This window comes from Cladophialophora immunda (genome assembly GCF_000835495.1).
Source record: "Cladophialophora immunda strain CBS 83496 unplaced genomic scaffold supercont1.5, whole genome shotgun sequence".
Lineage (NCBI taxonomy): Eukaryota > Fungi > Ascomycota > Eurotiomycetes > Chaetothyriales > Herpotrichiellaceae > Cladophialophora > Cladophialophora immunda.
The window spans coordinates 3923783-3938907 of record NW_015622545.1 but is presented as its reverse complement, the minus strand read 5'-3'; the positions used below and the strand labels follow the sequence as shown (position 1 = coordinate 3938907).

The window sequence follows — 15125 nt, the reverse complement described above, 5'->3', positions numbered from 1 at the left end:
ACTTGTTGGCTTCGTATACGCATAGTGCCGGGTAGCGGGTAAGGCTGTCGCTGAATAACGGTTGCATCCCGATGTTGGTTTCCCGGAGGCGACGCCACGTCTTGTCAATATCTTATGAAAGCGTATTTCAAGGACTATAAAGAGCCTGTTTGATTGCAGGCAACCCCCTGTAGCCATCACATACTCTATTGTAACCAGTCGCCGCAGTTGTGCACAAAAACGAATATACAATGTCTCCCAACCTAGAGATGCGTTGGCAAGACCAGGAGGTGGTCAAGGAGAATGGCCAGTGGGTTGTTCGAGGGTAGTTGATATCAACCTGGTTGTTTCAGGGGGGAAACCTGCTCACTCAGACTCCATTACAGACGACCGATTCCCGCTGTGAGCCCAGCTTTCCAGCAGAACCCTTCCAACATCCCCGACCACTACTATCTCGGCTTGAAGGTCACGGCGCCCGTCAATGCAGCCACCCCGCCTCACACCCACGGCGGCGCGGCCGTGGTTGCCACAATGATCAAAGGCAAAATGCTGAATCAAATGGTCTGTCCCGACCACGATCCGAACTCACAGGGGACGGGGCCGAAGATCTACTCGGTTGGGGAGAGTTGGTATGAGCCACCTGGCTGCCACCACGTGCGCTCCGAGAATGCTGGTGACGAGGAGGCGGAGTTTCTTGCCGTGTTTGTGGTCAGTAAAGAGCAAATTGACAAGGAAGGATTGGCCAGTATTGTCGTGATCGATGCTGAGGTCGAAGAGAGAAAGCGTGCCGGCCTGTAGATCTCGAGCAGGTTACTCGGTAGGCTGGGGACAACCAATGAGGACATTTTTCTACTGCAAAACGGTTCTACATTCTTGAATGTGATGGCATGGTCCCGGAATATACCATCGACTGGTTTCTTTCCGCCATACTGGTAAATGTCTGTCTAGTTGTGTTCTGGACCGGGTTCTAAGCTGATATCCGAGCTTCCGCAAGGTTTGGAGGATGATTGTAGAAGATAGATATTGAAGCCTGCTCGCTAAATGTATTACACCGGGGTAGGCAAGATTAAACTGGTAATCTGTGGGTTTTCTTTCCATTTCCCTCTCCAGACTTGGGGCCATTTTCAGTGGCAGAGATAACGAGTGACCCAGAAGAAAATTTGCGTAGCTCTACCAGACATTGCCCGGTCCTCAGAGATAGACAGGTTTAGAAACAATAATGCAGGTGCATAGGATTTGTTTATGATAGAATGGTCGGGCAAATTGACTAGAGCTCCCAGGTAGAGCGTGCAAACGCCAGAGAAGTACCTTTCGTTGAGGCACCGATTCATCATTCAGTACTTGAGTCCTATTCCTCGAGGCGATGTACCACCCCAAAGATAGTACCCGTAGACGTGTTACCGCTGTTTCTAGTTTTTTAAGGCGCGAGCCTCTACCTCCACCTCGGGAATGGGCGCAGGATATCATTTAGGCTACTTTCTTCTACGAGAACTCGACACAGCCTTCGCTGGTGGCTCACGGGACGTGATACATCATCGATGTTCTCGTTTGTGTCTCACTTTTCATCACTATCTAATACCATCGGGATTCTGGGGAATCATATGGATAGACTATTCAGTTAGTACGGTTTGCCGCACGGGGTACCACTGACTTGTTGCAGATATCCGATCAGCCGTCCTGAATTGACGCGAATAGGCTATCTGACCAAACTCCGAGAACGTGTGTTACCCTCGCCGCCATGGCTTGCCACTCCCTTAGACCAGGCCAAGAAGCAGACTGCAAGTCGTGCTACGAGAACCAATGGTCCAGATCCTGAGATACCCTTCCGGTCGGGACGATAATCACTCATGGTTTCCAGCTTCCCACCAAGTCTTCATAAAGGGTACACTCTCGCCGGAGCCAGCAAGACGACTTCGTCCACAATCCCACACCATACTTCGCTGGACCACTAGTTCAATATGGAGCAAAAAATTGTCATCATCGGCTCAGGCTTCGCCGGCATGTGGAGTGCCCTTGCCGCAAGACGCCTGATAGAACTCAACGGTGGAGTTAACGCAGGCATCACGGTGACAGTCGTGGCCCCTGAACCACGGCTTGTCCTCCGTCCTCGACTCTACGAAGCGAACCCAGGCAGTATGAGTGCACCGCTCAGCGACCTTTTCAACGTGGCTGGTATCGAGTACATCCAAGGCAAAGTCGAGACGATTCGAGCCCCTCGCCATGAAATCGAGGTGGCCGACTCGAAGGGCGCCCTGTCGACCATCCCCTATGACCGACTCATTCTGGCGTCTGGCAGCGTTCTGAGACAACCAAATATCCCTGGCTTGCGCGAGCACGCGTTCAACATTGACCAAATCGAGGATGCGGACCGCTTGGAGAACCATCTACGAGGTCTGGGTTCCTTGCCTCCCAGTCCCGCACGGAACACTGTGGTGGTCGCTGGAGGTGGCTTTACCGGCATTGAACTTGCAACCGAACTCCCTGCCCGCCTGCGCGCCATTTTAGGGTTGGACAGCAACGTACGCGTCGTGGTAGTCGAAAAGGCTGCTGAAATCGGACCGGAACTCGGGCCCAACCCTCGGCCCTTCATCACCAAAGCACTTACTAACCTCGGGGTCGAAACCAAGCTTGGGCAAGGCGTCGCATCGATTGACGCCGGGGGAATCACTGCCACAGATGGCAGTCGGATCGAGGCCCTGACGGTGATTTGGACCGCGGGTATGCAAGCATCGGCACTGACCCGACAGATTGAGGGTGACAAGGATGCGTTCGGCCGCCTGCGGGTGGATCAATATCTGCGAGTCCCTACCTGCAAAGAAGTGTTTGCTACAGGCGACACTGCGCTGGCGGCCTGCGACGACGACGGCCACCATGCCATGATGTCCTGTCAGCATGCAATCCAACTGGGTCGCTCTGCCGGCCATAACGCGGCGGCCGACTTGCTCGGGGTCGCGGCGATGCCGTACTCCCAGGCCACCTATGGAACGTGTCTTGACCTGGGGCCATGGGGCTCGATGGTCTCCGCGGGCTGGGAGAGAAACGTCCAAATCTCCGGCGAGCAGGCGAAACCCTTGAAACAATACATCAACCGAACCTTGATCTACCCTCCCAGGGCAACGAAAGAGGAGGCACTGGCGGTGGCCGACCCTGGACTTCCCAGTCCGTCCTTGAGATCGGCGCTGGAGCATATCGAAGCCATGACAATTGCAGCCAAAGCTTAGCTAGTTGATGACAAGTAGTTGACGAAGCTGATTGCAATCCTGGTTCCATAACATCCACTTGTAGATAACATGAAGAAACACTTCCGCGACGAAAGTGTTCCCGCGCATACACAAATTCCCATTACTTCCACTTATTACAGCACAGTCTTGATTCTGTACAAATAACAAAGAGTGGTTGCTGTGTTGCGCGTCCTGAGACGCTGACACTGACCCTGGTCACAATGGCGACGAGCTTTCCTGCTGGCATTTTCGAGACTCCTTACTTATTTCCACGCCCTGGAAATTGGGAAGAAATGTCCAACCCCAGTGATCGTGTCGGAAGGCCTAGGGAGGTTAGCTTGAAGATGGGTGTTCTTGAAGAGAGATTCCCAGGGAAACCCAGCTGGAAATTATGTCTTTCAGGCATCTTCGTGCGGTATGATCTTCGGTCTAACAATGGACTATTTGTTGTTGAACACCTTGTTTCGGGCCTGTTCATCTGGCAGTTGCCCCTGTTTCTTCAACGGCGTGATATTACGCAAGAGCAAGACGATGGCCAATCGGACTTGGGAAGATTCTGTGTTCGATGGACAAATGCCTGCGTCCCGGTTGGACGTGCTTTGGGCACTTTCTATCACAGCGTCCCGCAGCTTTCTTTTGATTCCTCTCAGTGAACTGTATACGATGGCTTTCTATGACGACCACCATTTAGAAAGGATTGTTTAGCGTAGCTTCATCTGGAGAAGCAGAAGTTTCGAAGTTTCGAAGTCAGGGGCTTCACGGAAGGCACGAGAGGACAAGGCTGAGGCCCTTAGCCTTGGCATCGCCGGAATACCTTATCCTGCCGATCTTGGAGAAGAAAGTGAGCCGAGGGCAAGTAAAGCGGCGAAGAACTGAGCCTCTCCAAAATTACCCAAGAAGGCAAGTTGGTGAGCCGCATCTCACATCCAGGCTTTCGACCTGTATTCGGTACGTAACCTGTCCAACACTCGATCCTTCCGGCTACCCCAGCGTCAAGCTCGAGAAACTTTTCGCGGTGCCTGAACATTTCACGAATTTCGATCATCCCAATTGGAAAATCCGGCGATGAACAACAGCAGCTTCCGCTCAAGCCAATATTGCTATTGTTGCAAGCGGTGACGCAGCAAGTCATGGCAGACATCAGAAAAAGTGCCATGCCAGACGAGGCTACCATACACGACGCTGCAGGTGAAGCCTTTCCACCATCCAACCCGCCACGGCAGCTCACGGTGTATGATGCAGTGGCAGGAAGAGCAGGCTTGAATGGATTCTTGACCCAAGAGCAGAGGCGGTCTGAAAACGTTTTGCCCATTGCACCAGAGGAAGTCCTTCTGCGCAGACCTGCCATCCCAGAGCAAGTGATACACGAGTCGTATGACGCGGCAGGAGAGCTTTCTGGTCCCAAAAGGCTGCCTGAGTCCGAAATGCTGAAGGCAGTGCATGCATACGCCTCCGATTTTTACAGTTGCACTGCGCAAGGACAAGGCACATTCGATTTCCGGACCCTTGATGAGACAGCTCTGATAGCGTTCGGAATTCTGCTCGAGGAAGCAGTCAAGCATGCCCTAGGACAGGATGGGGATATGGTTTTCGTGGAGCCCGAGGGACTAGAGAATGGGCTCGACGAAACAAAATTGACCAAATATCAAGTCAAGGGTCGAGTAAAGCCAGCAAAAGCCCCCAGAATGGACTCTTCCGAGGACAGTCTGGGAGAGGACGAATCACCAGCCAAAAAGCCGCGCCGTTGAAAAGGAACCATCGCAAGACATGAGCTTCATGGTTTGAGATTGGTCATGTGTCCGCCCGACAACGAACCAATCTACCCAGGATCAACTTTTCAAAGACCGGTTCCGAAGGCAGAAACGGGTTAGATGGCGCTTGTGGAATGGCCTGGATCAACGACAATGCTTAAGGGGAGGAAGCTTTTCTGCGTCTAGCTTGTCACAGTTGCAGCTAGGCTCAAACGTTGGGCCTGATTGAGCCATGCTTGCATCCTTGCACGACGTATCTGGACGTAAAGAGTAAGGACGCTGGGCTGTGGTCCGAGGCCGTCAGTCGGTGTGTGGAAGGTGTAACAGGCAGGAAATCTCCCTCGTAGGCAGTTTTTCAGTCCTGAACCACATGCTCGGCATATGTTGGGGGGGGGGGGGGTTCCAGGTGCCAGGTGGATGATACCCCAGGTCTAAGCTGCTGCAGGGTTTGATGGGCTAGTGGGCTCACTGGACAGGTTGCCTTTGTCAGGTAGCTACGTAGGCTATCTGTGACGCCATCTTTGATTGTTGCGTTACCCGACGGTGTCCTTGGGATCATTTTCGGAGCTGTATGGTTGCTCATGTTGTGGGTGGGACAAACTGGGTTTCCGGAGAAGGATGCTCTTCCAAAAGGCGCGTAGCCACCTAACTATTAGGCTCACTAGGCCCTTCTGGCCCCTAGCCAGTCGATAACTAGTTGGTGGCCCTTGGGTGGCCAGTGGGCGGCCAGTGGGCAGCCAGTGCCGGACCAGTGCTTTTCTAGCTGCCTGTGGAACACCCAACACTCCACCCGTAAAGCCCCTCCGAGTAGCTGCTCTCCTTCGTCCCTCCCTCCCTTAACCTTGCCGGTCCCTTTTTCTTCCTGTTCCCCTGCCCCTGCTGCTCGCGGCCGGCCCCACGAAATGAAGGGAAAAAGCTTGACAGCCTGAGCGCCGCCCACCCAAAGTCCCCGAAGAGGGTCTCTACAGCCACCACCACTGCAGTCTTCTCAACCATCATGAATCCCAACTGACCTCCACTACCTTCTCACTTCCCACGCCATACTTGCGAGTACGAGTACTCCAAACATACAAGGTGTCACCACTACACGCAGCCATCTCGTCTTGCCCAGCACAGCCACTTCCCGGCCGTTGACTCTGCGACTCGTCCGGAACAAAGAGGGCGGAAGTGAGTCGAGTTGAAGTGGGCCAACACAAGTGCGCTGCGAGTGTCTGATGACGACGCCAGTTTGGGAACGAATGAAGTTGGCCTGGAATCTGCCTGTGGATTGATTTGATGGAACTGCTAACTATCACTAAATAGCAATCTGCAGTCTGACATGCGCGTCCTCGTTGGAGCAACCCACAAAGGAAAACTCAGCCCACGATACGAACTGCATGCCAATGAGGCTCCTCCTCCTCTCCTACCCCTACCACCCTCTCTAGGTCGAATTAGATAAGTCCAGCAAGCCCGGCTGCCAACTGGAACTTCGCGTCCCCCGGTGGCCCCGCGCTGCGACCTATCAACCGAACGACCGCAGCACCACCCTAAACCCCTTCCTGTACCCCCCGACGCTCTCTGTTCCCTTGTCCAGCGGCTTCCCACTCCCTCCTGCGCGACGCAATTCCCTCCCGATCAGACCACAGAATTCTCGACCTGCCAAGCACCGAAGCTTGAATTCGCAGACAAGCATCAACCCAACTTGCTCCATCTCCCATCAACGTGGTACACTACCACCGTTGACCGAAGCTTAGCCATTTACCTACATCCTGGACACCCCATATCTACAAACTGCGCGTGTTTGGGAGACATATTGCGCACTTCACGACACGTCCTCCTTGCCTTGCAGATCCCACGACGAACGCAGCAAGCCCTGTGCCCGAGCCCTTCGCAATCCCCGAGATTTCTCCCCACCTGCATTCAGGCCGAACGCGACCTCGTCGAGGACTCGAACGACGATCCCACGACGGTCCCCAAAGACATACCTGCTCAGCACTTCGCCATGCGTCGCTGAGTCGGAAGACACCTGATTCCACCGATTCGTATCAATCGCTCCTGCGGTCCCCGAGTCGCTGCGCAGACACTGGGCCTAATTGATGACGAAGCTGACTGTCGCGCCCCCGGCCGCAACCCTCATTAGTAAATGCGCATCCTGAGCCACACTACCGGTTGGAGACGTTCTCGAAAACCTAGCCTTCAACCTCAAGAACATACCCACCTTGCGCCGAAAGTCCAGCCAACAATGCTCTCGTCGTTGTCGCCGTTATAGCAGTGAATGGCTCTGGTCCTCCCGGCGATGCCTCTCGAGTCCCTGCTCACGAGCCCCAATCCGCCAGTGCCTCGGCCCCGCTCCATACTCTCCTACTTGTCTAATCCTTTGGGCAAGCATGCTCGAAACATGTTTGATATCGCCATTGAGCCCGAAGACCCCTTCAGGGTCTATTCTCCAGGCCAGATAGTCAAGGGCAATGTGGTCCTGACTGTCTTCAAGGGATTTGATATCACTCATCTGGTCGTGGCTCTGCATGGATACGCGAAGGTTTATAAACACCAAATACCCCCCGGCGAAGGCCTGCCAGCGCCCGAGGGTCTGATAAATGGCAAAGGTTCAAGAGGGGTGCAATATCATGGCAATGGTCTGGCGTCATTATTCCAGCATGAGCAGGTTCTTTGTGGCAGTGGCTTCCTCAAGAAACAGGTTTACAAGTTTGCGTTTGAGATCCCTTTCCCTTCGAAAGGCCTCCCCAGCACCATTGATGTATGTTGGTCGCTTCACACTTCCCCTGCCGTGACACTAATATCGTAACAGTTCGAACGGGGAACGATATCCTATTTGGTTACCGCCACTCTCACCCGCCCAACAACAATAAGCCCCGTAACCAGTCGAAGCACCAAAATCAAGTTCCAAGACCTGGTCGATATCGAGGGTATGTACACACCAAAATCACGGGTAATCACCTTGGAGCCTGTCTCCAAGCGCGGCAAAGTCAAAGTTGTCAAACCCCCATCATCCTTGACCACCCAGACGACCTCAAGCCCTGGTGCTGGTCGCCTAAGCCGAAATAATACGCAGAACAGCACGACCAGCCGGAGCACTCATTCCATATGCAACCCTCCGCTGAGTCCCGCACCAAGCGATGAAACAATGCAGACAAATGCTACGCCGGCCAGTAGCCCAAGTTTTCAGATCGTGGACGACGTATTACCGCCGCAAAATCCAAGCCCGCAGAACAGTGATGCGCGAAGTAATACGACTTCTTCTTCTACCAATACTATTACCGCCACCGCTGAGCTCCCCCGGCACGGAGCGCTGCCAGGAGACACGATTCCGATCCGAGTGTCTATAACACACACCAAGGCAGATGTGCGAGGGATGGTGATTGCGACATTATACCGCCAATGCAGAATTGACATGCATCCTCCGCTTCCACTCCCGAACAGGTCAGGCAAGGAAAGAAAGATGGAGTATGAAGACGTGTACCCGAAGTCCCGCACAGGTCTAGGAGGCTTGTACTTTTCAGCTGCTTCACCCAACAGTGTTTTCCGAAAGGACCTCGCTCAGTCGTCCACCATGATGATCGTCAACCCGGCAACGATGACTGCTGACATTACGACATCTATCAAAGTCCCCGATAACGCATTTCCCACGATCGCCAATGTACCAGGCGATATGATATCATTCACTTACCACATCGAAGTGGTGGTCGATCTATTCGGAAAACTCGGCGAGACTCGCTTGTGGCCAAGACTCACTTCTAGCGAACCAACCTTTTCTCAGAGTTCTGATGCCAGCAATCAAATCACTTCGGAGTGGTCCCTCCATATCTTAGACACAGCCCCCCTACGGCGGACCAAAAGTGTCGTCGCATTCGAAATGTCGCTTGTGGTTGGAACCCAGGACAGTAGTAGGAAAAGGAGACAGATCAAGCCAGCAGAGCCTCAGTATGCTGGAGATACGACTCAAGAACCGGATCAAGGCTGGGACGACTGGCAATATTATAATGAGGCTTACGATGGACAGTATTATGATGAAGCAGGATATCCTTATTACGATGGTTACGGATACGACTCTGGTTATGATCAGAACTCCCGACCAGTTTATCCCACTCCGGCACCCGAGCTGATACCTCCTCCCGCACCGGAAGAAACAGTCGATGAGAAAACACGGCTACGGAGACAAGAACAACTCTTGTTTCCGAGCGAACCTCCGCAGGAAGGAGAAAGCTCCAATAACCCTGTGCCGTATACCCCGACCGCCCCGAATTTGTCATCCGAACCTTTACCACATGTGATTGAGGCCCAGAACGATGGAAGCGTGACACCTTCAACGCCGCACGCTGCTAGTTCAGTCGCATCGGCAAGATCTGGGGATACGATCCGACCGTACTCAACATCCCCACCTCCACCCCCTGCTTCAACCAGCAACGGGGCCCACACCGATGACAAGCAGGAATTGGAACGGCGGCGACTTCTAGCACAGACGAGTGAGCCACCATCAGAGCACGAAGCGCAAGTGCCAGGCGGCGCGGCCGTTGCCTCTCTAGCACCAACGGCGCCTCTGATGGACGACGAGTACAGTGTACAAATACTGCATAACGACCATGAAGGCCCCGATCTACCCCAGTACGAGCGTTGATTCGGGGTTTCTCTTTTCTTGAATGCCTTTTTGGATGGCTATTTTGATCAAAGCGATGGCGTTGGAGGATGATTTGTGTTGGGCATTGAGTCTGAACGGGTATGACACCTAGGAAAGTGTGTCTTGTTCCCTCATATCGAGCATTTGAAACGGATGATCCGTACGGGAGAGAGCTTTATGGGAGGGATTTCGTTTTGGCACTTTTGACTGAACAGGAGCCCATCCCGTCTGCAACTGACTGCTACCCAGATGGTTGTGGCGCCAAATAGAAATGATCGACAGCTCGATCACTTGAAAAGACCTATTATCTTGTCTTCTACGCTTCTCCCGCTCATGGCTCTACGAAGCACAGATCTGACACCACCAAATAGGACATTGACGTCTTCCCAGCACGACTTTATCTTCGTGAAATTGGGGTTTAGCTTGAATCATCTCATCAAAGCATTCCTTCAAACCAGAGTGTCAGGCCCCCGGCATTCTCGGTGATCCTGTCGAATCCTGCGAGCCTTGACCACAAGTCATGCCTTTCTGATTTTGCGGGGCGAGGTGTTATGGCTCGCCTTGGCCTCGGTCTACATGCGCCTTAGACCCGAGGACGCAGTCATTACAAGTCCTGTACATTTGTTGTTTAGGCATCTTCCTGTCTGAAGAAGATTGTGCTGCTGAGCATGGCCGAGAATAGCGGCTTTTTCCAGCAGAACTGGACCAACTAGCTTTTGAGAAAGGCGTTGGCAATGCCGAAAGAATCATTTTATGGAGATTTTCAAAGGCTTCTGCTATTTGCCAACCACCATTCTCTCCAGGGCAGCTTGGCGGGTGACTGTAGACGAGAAAGACTAGACAGCTGACTGTAACCTCCCTCTCGCTCGTCTCCTCTTTGATAAAGAGATGCACGGCAGTTGCTAGTAGCGAGGTGGGTATTCCCCAGCTTCCGATTATGTTTGAAAGGAATGTTAGCCGGACAGGTCACGTGGAAGGCTTCGGTGACCCTCTCCCCTTCTTAAGAAGTCGCAAGCGCTCTCTTGAGATCTTCTGAACTAGACTGACTTCTCTGTCCAGACCACGCTACTGCACATTGTTATATCATCCGTCGTGAACATTTCAGGTTGCCTATTGTCTTGCTGATAGCTGGATCCCATTCCTGCTCGCCAACCTCGAGGCGTGCATGGTTAATAAGCGGCCAAGCCCCGTCATCACCGTGGTCTCTTGGTCAGCCCCATCCAGACTCCGTCCGACTCAAGCCACCATCGTCATTTGCAAAAACGACAACAAGCAGCTTGGAGTGACATGATGGCGGCACAAGCATCGAGATCAAGCCCAGCTACAAGCACGAGAACAAGCACGATGGTGGCCGGCGTCAAGTCCTTATCAGAGGAGTCGCTTGGCATACGTCTGGGCTTTCGCTTGGTCGATTCTTCCAAGAATCTTCTTTCGGCGATCGGCAGTAGAAGATAGAGGATCCGTACGGTTTTGGCGATAGAACCGCGGTGACTTTGCTGGCATCTTTCGATCGCTACAGCTCTGAGACGAGCAGGACGATGTCATATTTCCCGGGACAACCAATGTACGTGTGTTACCCCAGGCCGTCTCTCCAGACGATGGACGCAAGATTGACGGTCTGGTGTTGAGCTCGGCGCTGATTGGCTCAGACCGCTGCCAACGCCATTCCCTTATCTCGAATGGCAGAGCGACCCCGTCTGAATAGGCGATCCCGAGCAGGCTTTGTGGTGGTCGGTACGCCACCGCGGGCAGAGTGCGAGGTTTCACTGGCTTGCAAGCTCAACTGAGGAAGGATCCCCACCTTGCTACCTGCAGTGTGCAGCCTTGGCTGTTCACCGTCTAACATCACGCAACCCTGCAATCGCATGGCATGGCAGAAGGCAAGTGGACGACGACCTCGTAAAGGCGAACGACACAAAGATAAGCATCCAATGAATCAACAAGCTTGCTTGGGTCGGCTTGACCTTCTTAACTCTGCAGGCCCCATGCCTCAGACTGATAAAGCTGGGGGTCTCTTCCATCCTCTACCACCTTTTGACAGGAACTCTCAATCACCATCAAATCGCTCGTTATGGCAAGCAACGGCGACTCAGAAAAGCTCCCGGACGGTTCGAAGGCGGCCCCCATCAATGCCACCCATGATGTTGACAAAGGCGTCCTTCACGAGACGAAGGGTAGCACCCACGACATCGAAGAGGGCGACCATCGCCAGGCGAAGCTCAGCCGTGGCTTGCAAGGTCGACATATGCAGATGATCGCCATCGGTTGGTGTTTTTGTTCTTTGGTTCTGAGGTTTGTGCTGATAGTTATCCTGTAGGAGGGTCCATCGGCGCCGGTCTCTTCGTGGGTTCTGGCTCTGCATTGCAATCTGGCGGTCCAGCCTCACTGGTCCTTGGATTCATCATCATTGGTGTCATGTTGCTTTGTACTGTGCAAGCTCTCGGTGAATTGGCGGTTTTGTACCCTGTTAATGGAGCCTTTTACGTGTATGGGGTGCGATTTATCGACCCTGCCTGGGTTCGTGACCTTTTCATCCCTGTGGAAGATATTTCACTGACCTTTCTTGAATAGGGTTTTGCCATGGGATGGCAATATGTGAGCATCTAGTGCACATCCTAGACTTTTGGACCTTTTCTGGCTAACCTATGGATAGGCTATTGGCTGGCTGGTCACGCTTCCGTTCGAAATCACTGCTGCGGGCATAACAATCGACTACTGGCACCACTATAACATTGGGATTTGGATTGCAGTGTTTCTCACGACCTTGATTATCGTGCAGTTCTTCGGTGTCAAGGGTTATGGAGAAGGTGAGTAGTGTCTTACAGGGTGATAAACATGGCTGACAAAGGCCAGTCGAGTTTGTTCTTGGTGTGATCAAGATTGTTGCCGTTCTCGGCTTCATCATCTTCGGCATCATCGTTGACTGTGGCGGTATCCCCGGCGACGATCGTGGATATATTGGCTTTAGGTATTGGGACGACGCCGAACATGGCAACAAGGCTTTCCGCAACGGTAAGAGAAGTTTGTTGAGGAGTTTGTCACTCCACTAGGGTGCTAAGATCATGCACAGGTTTCAAAGGTTTCTGCTCTGTCTTCGTCACTGCTGCCTTTGCGTTTGGAGGGACCGAACTTGTCGGTCTCGCCGCCGCTGAAGCTGCTAACCCCAGGAAATCGCTGCCTAAAGCCACTAAACAGGTCTTCTGGCGCATTGCGGGATTCTACGTTGTCTCGCTACTCATCATGGGTATCATCGTGCCCAACAACTCTCCCGACCTCCTCAACTCGTCGGGCGCAAACACCAAAGCCTCACCCTTTGTGCTTGCCATCAAGTACGCCGGTGTCAAAGGTCTGCCCTCGGTGTTTAATGCCGTCATCACCATTTCCGTCATGTCTGTGGCAAACTCTTGTACCTATGGCTCCACCCGGACCATGCAGGCACTGGCGCAAGGCGGCATGGGCCCCAAGTTTCTGGCGTGGATCGATAAGAAAGGCCGTCCCGTGTGGCCAGTTGTCATCCAAATGGCATTTGGGCTCTTGGCGTTCATCAACGAGGCGGCCACTGGCGCGACGGTATTCAACTGGCTGCTCGCCTTGACGGGGCTGTCTTCGTTCTTTGTATGGGGTTCCATCTGCTACAGCCACATCCGGTTCCGTGCGGGATGGAAAGCTGCCGGCCGCTCGCTTGACGACCTGCCATTCCGGTCGCAATTGGGAGTGTACGGGTCTTGGGTCGGGGTGTTCCTCGTGGTATTGTGCATGGCCGCGACGTTTTATGTCGACCTTTTCCCGCTTCACAGCGACCCGGACCCCGAAGTGTTTTTTGAGGGCTACATTGCGCTCCCAATCGCCCTTGCGCTGTTTGCGTTTTGGAAGCTGTGGACGCGCGACTGGTCGCTCATGGTCAAGGTCCGTGATATGGACCTCGACTCGGGAAGGAGGGAGTTTGAGGACATTCCGGATGATGACGAGCCGGAGAGGAAGATGAGTGTCGGTCGGAGGTTGAGCCGGGCGGTCTTTTGATGCATCTGGGAGTGTTGTCCGAGGATTGCCAACTCTCCATACTGGCAGGAAGTGAAGATGCGGTGGAGATCTCGATGGATCCAGATATTCCAGGTCTCGAATACCGGTACTGAGCCCTCCAATCCCAATCGTCAACTCACGATCTCTTGGTTCCTCTCGACGAAGCGCCCCCTGTCTCGTTTCCTTTCATCCCGTCTGTCTTAATCTGTTCCTTGCATGCCTTACCCGCTGCGTGTTTTCAATGCGGCGCCCGTCTGACCGCCTGGCCGTATTCCCAGAACAGCCAGACCGTGTGCACGATGCCGCAGTACAGCTGTTCGGGGATGACACACCCCTTTTTCAGGCTCCGGCGGAGTGTGCGCATTGTTGCGTTGGTGTTGGGTAGTGGTGTCGCAATCTAAGCGTCAATGGAATGGAACTGAGTAAATGATTCCAATATCGTCGATGATATATCTTGACCCCGGGTCGATCTTTCTCACTCTCTTTCACTCACTCGCTCACTCTCAGAGACACAAAGGCATGTCAACGAGCCCACCGCGTTTTCAAGAACGGGGAGGCATGCGGACGGCATAATAAATGATTCCCGTGAGTTTCTTTTCGGGCTCTATCCAAAACGATCATCAACGGAGCACCCTGCTGGTTTAGCTGGGGAAGTATTGGTGTACGAAGGGGGTGTGTTCAGCCACACTTGTCCTACGCAATCCCCCCTCTCAGGTATCGGTCTGATTGGTTCTGGCGGGCTTGGGTTTGCGTGTCCTCGGTCCACGGTGGGTTGTCTGTGCCACACACAGCACAGCGCCACAAGTAACCCACCACCAATTTACCCTCGCTACCCTGGCTCGCCTGGGAGTAAGTTCCCCCCCCCTCGTGCTCTGCTATTATTATTACTATTCGCTCATCTCACCACGAGGGAAGAGATGAAAACGTTGTGCCGGATCCGTTCGGGGCCAGGTTTGGTATCTTGATGCGGTCATCACACCTGCATACCCACGCGGTAATATGTCCCCCTCTCTCGCCCTCGCTTGGGCTGTTTTCTTCTGTTGGCATTGGACTGCGCGAGTCTAAAGCACGCCACGCCGCTCGATGAAGTTCACCCTTTGAGTTGTCCGATTGGGCGGCGACTTGCTGTGGCTGGATGTTTGAACCCGTTGCGTCGATGGGTTCGCGCTGGAGGGTTGCGGGTGGCTTTGCACCGCCACGATTTTCGACCTGAGGCTTGGACTTCTTCTTGCTCGTGTCTCGTGTCTCGTGTCTCAGCAGCCAGTGGTCTGAAGCCCGAGCCCGAGCCTGGGCCGGAGACCATCGACGGCGATGCAACGAGATGAAAATGGCGGATAGACACCGCGCTGATTCTGCACGGGCACAGCGCATTGTAGGTGCAGTGCAAGCAGAGTCCCCTCGTACAGCACAGCACGCCAGTGTGTTGCTGAGCAAGACTCGAAGAAAGACAATGCGTAACAATTACGAGTTGCTCATTCTGGTAACATTCGATTTCCCGCACACGGAACCGCATTCTATCCCAACAAGTATCCGCCGTCG

The 15125-nt window shown here is 53.5% G+C and overlaps 4 protein-coding genes across 4 annotated transcripts; all 4 read left to right on the top strand.

The window, feature by feature from the left end:
* Positions 1-230: 230 nt before the first annotated feature.
* Positions 231-777, top strand: PV07_09461 (uncharacterized protein; the record flags this gene model as incomplete). The annotated part of the gene is made up of 2 exons (XM_016396721.1): positions 231-304; positions 366-777. The coding sequence occupies 2 exons, from the start codon at positions 231-233 to the stop codon at positions 775-777; spliced, it is 486 nt and encodes a 161-aa protein (XP_016246577.1).
* Positions 778-4111: 3334 nt separating this feature from the next.
* On the top strand, positions 4112-5276 carry PV07_09460 (uncharacterized protein). The gene has a single exon (XM_016396720.1). It carries the CDS (start codon positions 4331-4333, stop codon positions 4946-4948), a length of 618 nt encoding a protein of 205 aa, XP_016246576.1. The 5' UTR covers positions 4112-4330; the 3' UTR covers positions 4949-5276.
* A 1131-nt stretch (positions 5277-6407) lies between these two features.
* On the top strand, positions 6408-10024 carry PV07_09459 (uncharacterized protein). Its single transcript, XM_016396719.1, has 2 exons — positions 6408-7688; positions 7740-10024. The coding sequence occupies exons 1-2, from the start codon at positions 7206-7208 to the stop codon at positions 9564-9566; spliced, it is 2310 nt and encodes a 769-aa protein (XP_016246575.1). The 5' UTR covers positions 6408-7205; the 3' UTR covers positions 9567-10024.
* Positions 10025-11343: 1319 nt separating this feature from the next.
* On the top strand, positions 11344-13706 carry PV07_09458 (uncharacterized protein). Its single transcript, XM_016396718.1, has 6 exons — positions 11344-11830; positions 11884-12083; positions 12138-12161; positions 12220-12373; positions 12420-12578; positions 12637-13706. The coding sequence occupies exons 1-6, from the start codon at positions 11638-11640 to the stop codon at positions 13584-13586; spliced, it is 1680 nt and encodes a 559-aa protein (XP_016246574.1). The 5' UTR covers positions 11344-11637; the 3' UTR covers positions 13587-13706.
* Positions 13707-15125: the final 1419 nt, after the last annotated feature.